The 14,806-nt window shown below is 47.0% G+C and overlaps 1 protein-coding gene across 2 annotated transcripts in view; it reads right to left on the bottom strand.

Moving 5' to 3' along the window:
• Positions 1–14,806, bottom strand: part of Arl3 (ADP ribosylation factor like GTPase 3) — a 48,759-nt gene that overhangs the window by 7,404 nt on the left and 26,549 nt on the right. The window contains exons 4-6 of one of the 2 annotated variants that reach the window (XM_028874693.2): positions 5,357–5,407; positions 2,759–2,944; positions 1,724–1,791 (exon numbers count right to left, since the gene is read on the bottom strand). In XM_028874693.2, coding sequence (XP_028730526.1) covers positions 1,724–1,791; positions 2,759–2,944; positions 5,357–5,407 — 305 coding nt within the window. The remainder of the gene's footprint in view (positions 1–1,723; positions 1,792–2,758; positions 2,945–5,356; positions 5,408–14,806) is intronic. The other variant, XM_028874694.2, reaches the window with a different exon arrangement.

Genomic DNA, 14,806 nt, shown 5'->3' with positions numbered 1-14,806 from the left:
TTTGATGTTGCTTCCTGTGCCCATGGCTCCTGTAGGTCCCTGATTAAAGAAGCACTTTTTTTTTTTAAGAAATAATAATAATCAAATTACTGTAACCTCACTTTATCCAAACTGGCTGTCCCTGCTCTTCCCGCCCACACTGTCCCACTGCCTGGGAGCTTGCTGTCGTGGTCGAAGGGTTCTACAAAGGAGGCTGGCTGGAGCTCACTGGTAGAGAGAGCACTTGCCTATCATGTTCACTGCCCTGGGTTTGATTTCCAGCTTGGATGAAAGGAGAGGGAGGGGAACGGAAGGGAAGGGGCCCTCCCTGTAGGGGGCGCTGTGAACCTGTGTGATTACCCAGCCAGGAGCTCCCTGGCTGCCTCAGGTTCCTATGGTGCCCTTGACTTCAAGGCCACTGTGCTCAGAAGGGACTCTAGAGCACTACCCTGGTTGCCCCTTTCCATAGCCCAAGGCAGGCTGAAGAAGGAGCCTCACTGTGAATTCGGGCTTTGCTTTTTCATGCTTTCTCCACTCGGGCCAAGAGAGGGGTCACAGGACCACGAGCCCACGTTCTGAGGAGTGTGGCATACAACCTGCCTCCTCTCTTCAGCCATCTTTCCAGCTCCCAACACCAGGATGCCCTTGGCCTCCTAACACCTGTGTTCTGAGCCATGGGGAGGGCAGAGTCCACATGCTGGAATGTTTTCTAACAGGGAAGCCTCTCCCGGCCTGGGGCTGCAGCTCAGGAGGTACAGTGCTTGCCTGCTACTCACAACGACCTGGGCTCCATCGTCTGTGATGGAAAACCAACAAGAAGGCAAGCTGCCGTCTCTTGACCTGTGCACAGACAGGAGGCACGTGTGGGCTCAGATCACTCCATCTTTAGAGAGGGTTGTAATCGGACGAGGTTAAATAAAACTACACAGCAGCATTTACCTATTACCAACATTCCATGTCATAGCACACTTGGACTAGGCTGTAAATTACCCTGGAAAACGCAGTTAAATCAAAGGCCTGATAGACAAGCTCATATACATAAATAATCACCTATGTGGGAGCAATTTCATAAGGAAGACTCTAGAAGAATGGTAGTTAGTCCCTTTATAGAGCAGGACTTAGGAGCAAGAAAATAATTTTTTTACTTACTTTTCAGACAATCTCACACAGTCCAGGCTGGCTGAGGATGGCTTTGAACCCCTGCTCCTCCTTTACCCCTAGGAACTGGGATTGCAGGTTTGTACTGTTGTGCCCACTTTCTCTCTGTATTCTTTCTTTTTATTTATTTATTTAAACTTAATTATTTATTATGTATACAGTGTTCTGTCGGCACATATACCTGCATGCCAGAAGAGGGCACCAGAACTCACTAGAGATGGTTGTGAGTCACCATGTGGTTGCTGGGAATTGAACTCAGGACCTCTGGAAGAGCAGCCAGTGCTCCTAACCTCTGAGCCTTCTCTCCAGCCCCGGCTATTTTTGTTATAAAAGCAAAAGCAAAACAAAAACCATGTAGCAAACATATTAGGACTAACACAATTCTAGGATGTGATTATTTGCTTGGGATAAATGCAATCAGACCATCTAAAGACAAGTGGGTGTTAAACGTCTGAGGAGAGGCGACATCAGATGGGAGAAGCGAATGGAAAGGGGCCGTGGGCAAAGGTCGGGAATCAAACCTCAGGTCTGCAACCAACATGCCAAGTCGGGAGAAAAGCAAACTGTCATGTCATTATCGACATACCACGTGGCAAGGCGGGACGCTACGTCCTGGAGCAGTACGGACCAGTCCTCACAGTATGGTTGCACGTCCTGGCAGATATACAGGACACTTGAAAAGAGGAATGTGGAGGACTCTGGGTCATCTTAAAGGGCTGGCTATGGCGTGTCACTGAGTTGATGATGCTTGGCAGGATGCACCTGAGTTGGAAGTGTGTGACTTTTCTTGAGAATACAGTCTCTCGGATGACGGGGGCAGGGCTGTGTTCTGCCCTAAATTAATATTAAAAAAGGGGGTGTTCAATCTCTGGTGTACAGTTCCTCAGTATAAAGCACAGGGCTTTGTGTCCATAGAAGCCTCCCAGTGGGAAATCAACACCAGTGGCTGGAAACAGATACCAAGCCCGGGGGCAGGGGAGAGGTCTTTAGAGGCCAAGCAGCCCCTGTGTGGTGACGCAATCACCGTGAGATCACAGGCTGTTAGTGTCCATAAAATATTATGGATGTAACACAGAATGCCAAGACAATCGTCAAACAATTCCAGAGTTAGAACAACCTCCAGGTCATCTCTCCAGCCCTCCTCCACGCAGGTAGAGTATGCTGAAGGTGCAGGATTATTCCTTCCTTGGAACACTTTATGGTATCTGGTTGGTTTCTAGCAGCCAAGCAGCAACCTCCTTCTGTGCCCTTCACTTTCTAGAATGGTTCATCTGCCAATCAAAGGCCATTTGCTTCAAATCTTTTTCTGTCTAGAGCAGTAGTTATCACTCTTCCTAATGGTTTGACCCTTTAATACAGTCCTTTAATAATGTTGTGACCCCCAACCATAAAATACTTTGTTGCTACTTTATAACTGTAATCTTGCTACTGTTATGAATCGTAATGTAAATATCTGTGTTTTCTGATGGTCTTAGGGAACCCTATGAAAGGGTCATTCAACCCCAAAGGGGGCTGTGCCCCACAGGTTGAGAACCACTGGTCTAGATCAACCCTACCAGCGAGGAAGGCTGCCTTGGTGAGCTGCCATGTTGACGGGAACGGAACCTTGCCAAGGTCTCACCTGGACGCCCTCGCCTGTGAGAGCTGAGCAGGACTGGATCTGCCAGACCCGGTCCCGGATGGTGTGTAGATTCAGCCCTTCTGCGATCTCGGAGGCGGGGGCTGCCGTGAGTAGGTCCTGCTTGTTAGCAAAGATGAGCACGGGCACACAACTTAGCTTTTCTTCCTCCAGTAATTCCGTTAGTTCCTGGACCATTTTTTGGGAAGGAAAGAGGAGAGGAGTTTGAGAACTGTGACATTTAAGCCACGCACTTGGACTGACAACACATTTAGCAGGTAAGTTCATCAGCAGCAACTTTCAAGGCAGAGACCCTCAGGCTGTAACTGGGGGAGATTCCCTAGCAAATTTCTGGGCTCCAGCTAGGGGTGCTGACTGCAGAAAGCCAGAGCCAGCGCCCAGGAAGCACTATTAACGGACTCCCCAGGCGATTCTGTTGTAAGCGACTCACAGGCCACACTGAGAAACACCCGAGAGCCACTGTTTAAGGGAGAAGGTAGACAGCAGCTAGAGATCTCAGACTTATTCAAGCTTACCACCTGCAAATATCTTTTGTATTTTTCCTCTGGTGCTGGGGATTGAACAAAGAACCTCACACATGCTAAGCAGGTGTCCCTCACTGGGCTGGACCCACCCCTACGAATAACTCAGTGCATGTGTGTAGGCGCAAGTATGCATGGAAATGAAAATGACAATTAGAGATAATTGTGTCTATTAATCCCTATCTCCAAAGCATGCACTCATGCATCAACATCATCAAACTCTCATCCGGAAAGAACCGGAAGGGACTAGACCTTCACTGGCCCTCCAGGTCACAGGCTGAACTCTACAGTGATGCTAATTCTGTCTGCAGTAATTTCAAATGAGTAGATACACTTACCAAAAGGACAGGCTCCGCCTCGCTCCCTCTAAGCTCACATTTTAGCTACTTTAAACATTCAGCTTTCAAAATAAACCGGGAAAGCTGCAGGTATGGTGACACACGCCTTTGATCCCAGCACTCGGGAGGCAGAGGCAGGTGGATCTCTGTGAGTTTGAGGCCAGCCTGGTCTACAGAGTGAGTTCTAGGACAGCCAGGGCTACATAATGAGACCCTGTCTCCAAAACCAAAACCGAAGAGACAAAAAGGAACCAGACAGCTCAAGAGCAGCTAACTCCGAGGACACCTCTGCCCCAAGCTCACGTGCAGCTGGGGCTCAGCGCAGCGATGACCCAGAAACCACTGGGTGTGGAAGGGAGCAGCGCTGTCTCCAGGGGTCTGCAGACTCCTCCACCCGCTTGCCAAGCAAAAGGAACAGAGACATGGGAACTTCCGCCTTTGGAAAGAGGCCAGAATTTCTGCACTAAGATCCAAACACGCCTCTCTGGGGACTCCCTCCCCCCTTGCTGCTCCTGCTGGTGACCTCACTCTGACCTCAGCGGCCCATGCCCAGCACGGCTCTGTGTGTGACTGAGCACACAAATCACACCATCTAACCACGTTGACATGTGGCCTGCAGTTGAAGCCGTGCTTGAGTTCAAGGTTGACCTTGTCTCCTGGCTTGAAAATGAGGAGCTTAGTTCTGGCTTGTATGTATGTTTCTTCTCATCCTCCTCAATTTGCCAAAGTTACTCTTGGTCAATTAAGTATTGAAAAGTGTAAATACCGACGGCGGTGGTGGAGCACGCACCTTTAGTCCCAGCGCTCGGGAAGCAGAGGCAGGCAGATCTCTGTGAGTCTGAGGCCAGCCTGGGCTACAGAGCGAGTTCCAGGACTGCCAGGGTGGTTACACAGAGAAGCCCTGTCTTGAAACAAACAAACAAACAAACAAACAAAGTGTGAATAGAAAAGCTAATTGTAGTGTTCGTGAGTTCATTTCTACAAGGTCTGGGAAAAAATCAGAAGGACTTTTTTTTTTTGGTTTTTCGAGACAGGGTTTTTGTTTTTGTTTTTGTTTTTGTTTTTTTTTGGCTTTTCAAGACAGGGTTTCTCTGTGTAGCTTTGCGCCTTTCCTGGAAAGGCTCACTTGGTAGCCCAGGCTGGCCTTGAACTCACAGAGACCCGCCTAGCTCTGCCTCCCGAGTGCTGGGATTAAAGGCGTGCGCCACCACTGCCCGGCTTCAAAAGGACTTTTGGGTGTGGTACAAAGTTCCATTTGCATATATATATATGTATATATATACATACATATGTATATATATATATATATATAAAAGATTTATTTATTTATTATGTATACAATGTTATGTCTGCATATATGCCTGTATGCCAGAAGAGGGCATCAGATCCCACTAGAGATGGTTGTGAGCCACCATGTGGTTGCTGGGAATTGAACTCAAGACCTCTGGAAGAGCAGCCAGTGCTCTTGACCTCTGAGCATCTCTCCAACTCCATCTACTTATGTCTTATATATTAAGCTCGATTAAGCTAAAAGGCTTTCATCAAAGGACAGTGTAAAAGACTCGAAACCACTCGCTCTGGACTGCTGGTATTTTTGCCTCTCGCCAGAATGAGCCTCCTCCTTGAACTATAACAAGAAGTCCCCCCTTTCCTCACTCATACTTCAGGTAGAGTCATGAATGCCCGTGTTTGGGAAAGAGTTTGACATAACAATCATTTACCTGACCCGTCTCTTCAAATCTTTTTCTGTCTGCGCTGTCAATTACATATATCTGCAAAGGAAGACAAGAATTACTTCAATAAACAGACATAGAAAGAGAAGGGACAAGTTTTGTGTTTTTTTTATCTTTTTAAGATCTATTTATTTATTACATATACAGTGTTCTGCTTGCATGTATCCCTGCCTGCCAGAAGAGGGCACCAGATCTCATTACAGATGGTTGTGAGCCACCATGTGGTTGCTGGGAATTGAACTCAGAACCTCTGGAAGAGCAGTCAGTGCTCTTAACCTCTGAGCCATCTCTCCCACCCAGAGAAGGGGCAAGTTTTACAAAAGGAACAGAAGGTCCTCAGAGAGTTCAGATTAACCTATCATATGGGAACAGACGGGCAATTCTCAGTTCATCTGGGGAACCAAAATAAGCAAATTAATTACTTAATTAACTAACTAACCAAGGATGCTGAGAAAACACATCCAGGGAAACTCCAGGCCAAGGAGGGTAAAATCCCTGCATTCTGTGGGGCTCTGGTCTTTTACTAGTGAGTGAGGCTTCCTAGTCCACTAGTTCTTCCTAGAGCTCCGTGAGACAGACACACTATTCTCCTATGTGGCACATAAAGACACATAAAGTCTAAACAATAACCTGCTGGGGATGCTGTGAAGGTGTTGCTCTGATTGATTGATAAATAAAATGCTGGTTGGCCAGTAGCCAGGTAGGAAGTATAGTGTAGGTGGGATAAGGAGAGAGGAAAGGAAGGCTGAGACAGGAAGACGCTGCCAGACGCCGCCGATGAGTAGCAAGATGTAAGCTACTGGTAAGCCACGAGCCACATGACAAGGTATAGATTAATAAAAATGGGTTAATGTAAGATATAAGAACAGTTAGCAAGAAGCCTGCCACTGCCATACAGTTTATTAGTAATATAAGTCTCTGTGTGTTTCCTTGAGGGACGCTAGTGAGAGAGATTTGTCTGTGGGCCAGGCAGGACCAGGAAAACTTCAGCTACAAATGGCGCCCAAGTTACACCCTGTATGTGACAAAGCCGGGATTCAAACTCAAGCACACCCGACAACGAACTCCACAGCTCTCTCCGATATGCGTCTGTGCTGCCCCATGTCCTCAGAACAGGACAGATGGGAGGGACTAAAGGTGACGGCATCTGCAATCCTATACTCTGGGACCTCATTTCTCTAAGAGTACGACCATTAATTCTATGCTGACTTTGGGTGAGACAAGAGACAGTTTCCTCCCATCTCTTTCATTACCTTCCCAGGCTGCTGGGACGTCAAGACTGAAGACTAGAAATAGATGGGTAAGCTACACTAGCAGATAATGTTTTTGTTTATTTGTTTTGAGACAGGGTCTCATATAGTCCATGGTGGCCTTGAAGGATGACCCTGAAATTTTGATTCTGCCTGACTTGCTGGGTACAGGTGTGTTTTATGGGGTCCTGGGGACTGAACACATGGTCTCACATGAATGGCCTCAGTTACATCCCCAGCAGAAAGAAAATTTGAGACTCATTGTAAGTTATATATTTGAAGCTTCCCCCTCTGCCATGAGTTTTTGTTACTACATAAGTAACTTTGCATAACAGTAAGGGAAATAAAGTTGAAAAGGGAATGAAAATCACCCACAGCTACAGCTCTAAACACATCAGCTATTTAAATTTCCTACAGAAGGCTCTACCCAGCCTGGTGGCACATGTTTGTAACCTCAGCACTTGGGAGGCTGAGGCAGGAGGATTGCTATGAGAATGAGGCTAGTCTAGGCTAATTTCAAACTCGCTCTGGAGTGAGACCTTGTCTTGAAGAAAAGAGAAGTTCTTTCCTAATTCTTCATAGGCAAATTTAAAAAGAAAATCAGAAATAAAATTACGTACTTTTAAAACATTTTATTTATATGTACAGGTGGGTGTTTTGTCTGCATGCATGTCTGTGTATCACATGTGTACTTAATATCCACAGAGGCCAGAAGAAAGAAGGTGGTGGATCTCCTAGGATTGGAGTTACAGATGGCTGTGAGCCACCATGTAGGTGCTGGAAAATGAACCTGGATCCTCTGCAAGAGCGGTCAGTACTCCTAACCACTGAGTCATCTCTCCAGCATGTCCCCCACCCCCCAGACAGGGTTTCTCTATGTAACAGACCTGGCTGTTCTGGAACTCACTTTGTAGACCAGGCTGGCCTTGAACTCAGAGATCCACCTGCCTCTGCCTCCTGAGTGCTGGGATTAAAGGCGTGCACCACCACCACTGGGTATATTTTTAAAATTCTTTAAACAATTAACGCTGCTACTTGGTGAGGTTGGTGATAACACACCTGCAGTCTCACCATTTGGGAGGCTGAGGCAGGAGGATTAAGACTCTGAGGCCAGCCTGAGCTACATACACAGTAAGTATTAAGTTTGAGGACAGCCTAATTATGTAAGACTTTGTTTTGTCTCAAAAAAAGAAAAGAAAAAAAACTTAACATTATTATTATTGAGCTAATAGTGTAATGGAAGGCTCTCTTTAAAAAAAGCACATTCAGTTAAAAATGGAAACCAACCTCTCCATCCCATAATTTAAATTACAACATTGGATTCTGCCATGCACATAGCATTGTTGTTGACTCAGATTCTCTGTCTCACTGAAAGCCTGTTCTCTTCTGGAAAAGGAAATGGTCATTTCTTTGCATAGAGTTCTTCCCCTTAGTCACTAGCACTCACTATTACAGCAGAATCCGAGTTTATGTTGTCTCTCAAGAATGGCCTGTGTTTCCACTTGGAGAATCACAGGGTGTGTGTGTCGGGGGAAGATGGGATTTCAATATTCTTTTGGCCATCAGACTCAGTGCTAGTGAATGATCAGTAGATGGTGCCCATGTCACAGACGTTCTACACCTGATGTGACAATAACTTACTAGGCAAAGCCCATGTGGCCCACGTTATTTTTGCTTATTTATTTTTAAATTAAATAAAATTTAAATTTATTTAGTTATGTATGTTGGGGGCTCAGGCTTTGTTGTTTTGTTTTTGAGACAGGGTTTCTCTACATAGTCCTAGCTTTCCTGGAACTCACTTTGTAGACCAGGCTGGCCTCAAACTCACAGAGATCCGCCTGCTCTGCCTCTTGAGTGCTGGGATTAAAAGTGTGCAATACCAGGTTCCACCAGGCATCTTTTTAAATTAAAAAAATTTTAATCATGTACATATGTCTGTCTGCAGGCCATGTGTGTGGGTGCCTGGGGAGGCCATAGGTGTGATATCCCCTGGAGCTGGAGTTACAGGCAGTTGGTGAGCCTGCTGACGTGGGTGCTGGGAATTGAACTCAGGTCCTTCAGCAAGAATAATATGTGCTCTTAACCCTGGGGCCACCTCTCCAGCCTGGGGCTCACTGATACTGTAAATACAGATTTAGAAAGAATGAATGTGCTGGGAGGAGTGTAAACATGATTCTATTAGAATTGTCTGCACGTCTACAGTTCAATTAGGACAATCATGACTGAAGCCACAGTTCAGGACAGGAAGGAGGGAAGGAAAGCCAGCTGATTGCTGGGAGGACGCTCTGGAATCAGGCAGCAGTCTGCAGGGTGTGTGCAGGTCACTGCACAGAACACAGATGACAACGCAGGGAAGGTGTGGGGGCCAAGGTGTGAGTAACGCGGAGGGAGAAGAGAGGAGGCCGGTCCGTGATAGAAAGGAAACGGCAGAACCTGCATGGTGGAGCTGGAGTTCCGCCTGATGAGGGAGAGAAGGGACCCCACAGGCGCGCCATGGCAAGCGTGTACCCAACAAATAAACGTAAAGGAAAGCAAAAACAGGTGGTCGGACAGGCCAGCGGGCAGTGGAAAGGTTTTAAAGAGTCGACCGTCCAAACACCAGGAGTCCAGAGAACAGTTTCCACTGACCAAGTGTTTGCCGTTCTTACTGGACACGAAACTTCACCTCGTGTTTCCATACCAGGTTCCATACCAGGTTCCAAAGCACGGCTCTAACCACACACCAGTTCTTTTCTCCTACTTAGCTTTCGTCTGTATAGAATTTAAACACTGCTACAAAAACAAAAAAATCAAAAACCAAAAACCAAAACAAAACACCTAGGATCAAGTCTAGAAAGTAATTACCACACTTAAGAGTCTCTGGGGGACAAATGGGGTTAAGTGGCCTCCAAGACCCTCCCGAGTGAGCTTCCTGCTCTCCCTCTCCAGGTAGGGTCGGCTTCCTCCTGGAGCTCTTTTGTCTGTTTGTTCTGTTCCATGGGTACGTCCCGTGTAGTCATGGGTAAGTTTCCATGTAGTCATGGGTAAGTTCCCGTGTAGCCATTGGTATGTTCCAGTGTAGTCATGAGTATGTTCCCGTATAGTCATGAGTACGCCCTGTGTAATCATGGGTACATTCCCGTGTAGTCATAGGTATGTTCCCGTGTAGTTATGGATAATGGGTACATTCCCGTGTAGTCATGCAACAGTTCCTTTTCTTGATTACTTTAAAAAAAAATTTTTTTGTTTTAATTCAGAACAAACTGATCATTAATATTTTTTTTTTTCTGGTCTCTAGCCAGTAAGTATCAGAGAGAGCTAAGTACGTGTGCTTCTGGTTGAAAATGATAACGCCCTCCCAACAGCAGGCCCTGAAACCTGTCTACAGCAAGGCTATCATCCCCAGCACCCAGGAGGCAGCTGAGGCATCGAGTCACAGTGCTCTGATCTGTTTGTTTCCGGAAGCTGTCTCTGAGAACGGAGACGTTCTTCTCCCTCCTGCCGCCACCTTTTGGCCATTTTATTGCTTCTGGTCCTTCCCCACCAGAGGGCAGGCAGGAAGAGGTGACAAGGGAGGCAGGTGGCTGTCCTCACAGCTGAGGTCTAAGAGGACAAAGAAACGGATAAATCAGATAGCTGTAACTCAGGGTTCTCAGTCGCTGGTGCCTTCTGTCCTCCAGGAGCACCAATACGGAAGTAGGGAAGAGCTATTTTAAAACATTTGACATCCATTGCTCTGGAGGGCCTCTGTCTGTCTGTCTGTCTGTCTGTCCTTCTCCCTCTTCTCTGAGACAAGGTCTCACTCCAGAACCCTGGCTGGCCTGGGTTTCTACAGACCATGCCTCTGCCTCTGCCTCTGCCTCCCGGAGTGCACTCCACACCTGGCTATCAGAGAGACCTGGAAGACTGTTCTAGCTCCCTCTTTCCATCTTATTTCAATGTTTCTTTTTTAGTTGTTTCCCTACATTCCTCAGCAGAAATCAGATGTTCTCAGCATCACTGTCCTGGAGAGTAACTCTGACCTTCCAACTTCATGTTCTAAAGTGAGGGAGGCAACTTCTGTGAGCATCAGAGTTTTGTGGCCCATGCAGTCTCTGTCACAACCACGAAGCCAGGCTGCTGCAGTGAGAAAGCAGCTGTGGGAAATGCAGGAAATGCTGGCGGCTGGGTTCCAACAGAACTGCATTACGGACGCTGGGTTTAAATCTCACATCATTCCCAGGTGCCACAAAACAGTATTTTTCTTTTGATTTTTTTTCAACCTCTTCAAAATATAAAAACCATTCTAGCTCACAGGCTACACAAAACAGGATGCAGGCCGGATCAATCTGTCTACCTCTGCTCCAAAGCTAGATTTTACCACGGCACTCCAGAGAGAATTGAAAAGATTTAACCAGGCAAGGAAAAGTGTCAGGCCTCAGTCCTACTCCTGTAGCAGTATGGCGCCCAGCGTAATAGGTCTCTTTCAACTAACAATGGAAGATTATTAAACCCAGACAAACACAGAATCCATCAACCTGCTCAGGGCTGCTATGAAACAAGCAGGCAAGCAGAGCTGAGTCTCAAGGCTGTAGACTCCAACCCCAGGGGAGGGGGAGGGGGGAGGAGCATGGTTCAGCTGCTTTCCAAAACCTGCTTAGTCTCGAATGGCGCTGGACAATAATGAGGATGACTACATATCTTGTACTAGTGCACACCGTGGCCAAAGGCTGCTCTCATGCTTGCTGGGTGTTGCTATTCCTGGGCACTCACAGCTCCTGAGAATGTGAGATCCAGGGCCCTACCATGCTGCAGGCCACCTCCAGGAGGGTAGAGCTTATGTGCAGACCAGAAGCTCTGAGGCCTTCTGGAGCTTCAACCATTAATGTTCTTATGTACTGCTCTTCTCCGGGTACTTCATCTAAAGCAGCTTTGTCTTTTTTTCCCAGTTTATTTTATTATTATTATTATTATTATTATTATTATTATTATTTTGATTTTTTGAGACAGGGTTTTTCTGTCTAACAGCCCTGGCTGTCCTGGACCTCACAGAGATCCTCCTCAGCCTCCTGAGTGCTGGGATCAAAAGTAGTATGCCACCACGCCCGGCTAGTTCATTTGTTTAAAGACAGTGTCTCACTATAGCTCTGGCTGGCCTGGAACTTGATCTGGTCTTGAACTCACAGAGGGCTGTTTACCTCCCAGAGTACTGGAATCACATCCAGAGTTTTTTGTTTGTTTGTTTTGAGACAGGGTTTCTCTGTGTAACCCTGGCTGTCCTGGAACCCGCTCTATAGACCAGGCTGGCCTTGAGCTCAAGAGAACTCCTGCCTCTGCCTCCCAAGTGCTGGAACTAAAGGTGTGTACCACCATGGTCAGCTTGCCCCCCCCCCTTTTTTTTGAGGCAGGGTCTCATGTAGTTGAGGCTGGCCTTGAACTTCTGATCCCCCTAGCTCCAAAGTTTACACTACCTCAAGTAGCTTGGTGGGCTTTATTTTTACATTTTGTGGATGTGAAATTCTGCATGTGCTACCGAGTGTCTATGCAGGTCACAGGACAACTTGTGGGACCGATTCTCTCCTTCTACAGTGTGGGGCCTCATGAAGACCCTGGGTGGTCAGGCTTGGCAAGCAAGTGCCTTTTCCTGCTGAACCATCTCTATCATTGAAGAATACCCCTAAAATGACGGATTATAGTTTGCTATCCATTCACCTATTAAAGGACATCTTGAGTGCTTTTCGTTTTTGACCACCGGGAGTAACACTGCTACAAACATTTGCGTACGGGGTTAGGGCAGGGTAAAAGTTCTCAATGAATTTGGATACTCGGTTGTTGCGCTGTATTTGTGAGGCTGTTCGGCTCTAAATGAAACTACCAACGGCCTTCCGGAGGGACTGCAGAGCCCTGCCCCCTCCAGCAGGGAATGCGTTTCCACAGCTACAAGCCCCGCCAGCATCTGTCCCGGGTCCAGGTTTCGGATTTTAGCCACTCTAGTAGGTGGCAGTCACATCTCTCTGATATTGTACTTCACAATTCCCTAAGGACACAAGGTCAATTATTTTCAAATGTTTATTCATCATCTTTGTCTTTTCTACTGAGCTGGTTACTCAGATCCTTTTTACCTATTAGTTTATTTAATTAGTTTATGGTTTTGAGACAGTTTTATTTGTCTAGTTGGCTTCAAACTTGCTGTGGTATTCTCTTCTGCCTCAGCCGCCCAAAAATTTGGGGGTTACAGGCACGAACCATCGTGCCTCATTGCTCTTTTGCTCATTTAAAAACTCGGGTTGTTGGGGCTGGGAAGATGATTCAGTGGGTGAACGTGCTTGTCACATAAGCTGACACCTGACTCTCATCCCTGAAACACATGGGTGAGGTGGATGTAGTGGAGCATCCATAACCCCAGTGGCAGAGATGGGGGGGACACTGATAAACGCCTATAACTTCAGCGGCAGAGATGGGGGACACACTGATAAACACCTATAACCCCAGTGGCAGAGATGGGGGGACGACACACTGATAAACACCTATAACCCCAGTGGCAGAGATGGGGAACGACACACTGATAAACACCTATAACGCCAGTGGCAGAGATGGGGGGACGACACACTGATAAACATCTATAACGCCAGTGGCAGAGATGGGGGACGACACACTGATAAACACCTATAACCCCAGCACTCCTCCCTGCCAGGCAGAGATTGGGGGGCACACACTGATAAACAGGTAAATTATCAGGCTGTTTTCTTATTATCAACCTAAGTTCTCTGTATATTTTAGACATAAGCTTGTTTTTTTTTTTTTTAATCAGATATGTGTTTTATAAAGATCTCCCAATCCACAGTGTGTTTTCTCATTCTCTACTTTTTTATGTTTTGTGTGTATGTGAATGCAAGCTAGTGCAACAGTGCATGTGTGGAGGCCAGAGGACAGCCTGTAGCAATTGATTTTCTTCTCCTACCGCCCTGGGATCCCAAAGAGTGAACTCAGGTTGTGTGGCTTGGTGCATGTGTCTATACCAGCTGGGCTGCTGCTGTGTAACAGGCGCCTTCAAGTTTGAAACGTTCCATCCTGCAGGGAAGCTCCTTAAGCAGGAAGGTAAACAACTCAAAAGAGCATCAGGAAGTCCCTGAAACTGACCAGATTCACTAGGTCTGTCCCTGCCATAGCAAGCAAAAGCCAAGGGTCCCCCTTTAAGGAGAGGAGCTGAGCTGCAAAGAGGACTCTTAGCCAAGGTTTCAGAAGACTCTGTGACCAGAACAGCTGCCCGTGAGAAGCAGAAGCCAGCTGTTTTTGAGTCATTTCTGCTCCTGTAAGTAATGTAGGGACTCTGGCCAGCCCAGGCCTGGAAAACATGGCTCTGGAGGCCTTACCCTTCTCCCCATTCCCTCTGCCTTGCTAAAAACTGTTAGATTCCATCCCTAAAGCTGCCACCAAGGTCTATTCCCTTATGTGGCCACTTCCTCCTCCTGAGGCTGACTACTGAGTCCAAATATCAAAGCATTGAAGTCCAGCAATCAAAAGCTCTCCCTGACTCACCTAATTAACATGTCTAATTAAAATTAAACACCTCATCCTAACATGGGGTTTCCTCCTTACCTTTATAAACCATCATTTGCCTGTGGGCCACGTCTCCTCTATCCAAAGGCAGTCCTTTGTCCCTCCAGGACAAATATCCCTTCTCCCTCATCCTCTGTTTCCTGTCTTTGTCTCTTATTCCTGCCCTCTGTCCCTCTGGGGAAAAAGAAATCTTGGTGCTGAGAACTTGGTCTTGGAGAGTCCTGAGCCAGTGCTAATCCTTTCAAGTAACCCCATGCCCATATTCCTGTAAGTAACTTCAATATAACTCACTGACCTGACTTTGGTGGTATCTGTACTTGGGTCAGTCATGGGCTGCCTATCTGGGGCGAGTAGATGTGTGTATTGTATCTGTCCAGGAAAAGTTTCGTCACACAACATAATTGGCACCTGAACAGGGACACGAAAGAACCAAACACGAGCTGGGGAGGAGTGCACGGTCCTGACCGTGTGCAGCAAGATATGCAACCGAGACTGAGAGGCCTGAGTGGAGGCCTCGGTGGAGGAAATGCCAATACAGTCGCCGCTTCCCGGAGGGCGTGTGTTAGCGTGTCTGTGCTGCGACAGCAGCTGCATGGTTCTCGCTGGGGCAGTGAGCCGTGGAACTAAGGCTGAGCCGTCAGGATTAGGAGTGTGTGGCGGGGGGAGGAAT

Source organism: Peromyscus leucopus, chromosome 1, assembly GCF_004664715.2.
Source record: "Peromyscus leucopus breed LL Stock chromosome 1, UCI_PerLeu_2.1, whole genome shotgun sequence".
NCBI lineage: Eukaryota > Metazoa > Chordata > Mammalia > Rodentia > Cricetidae > Peromyscus > Peromyscus leucopus.
Note: the sequence above shows the minus strand (reverse complement) of the source record. Positions and strands in the feature narration are given on the sequence as shown.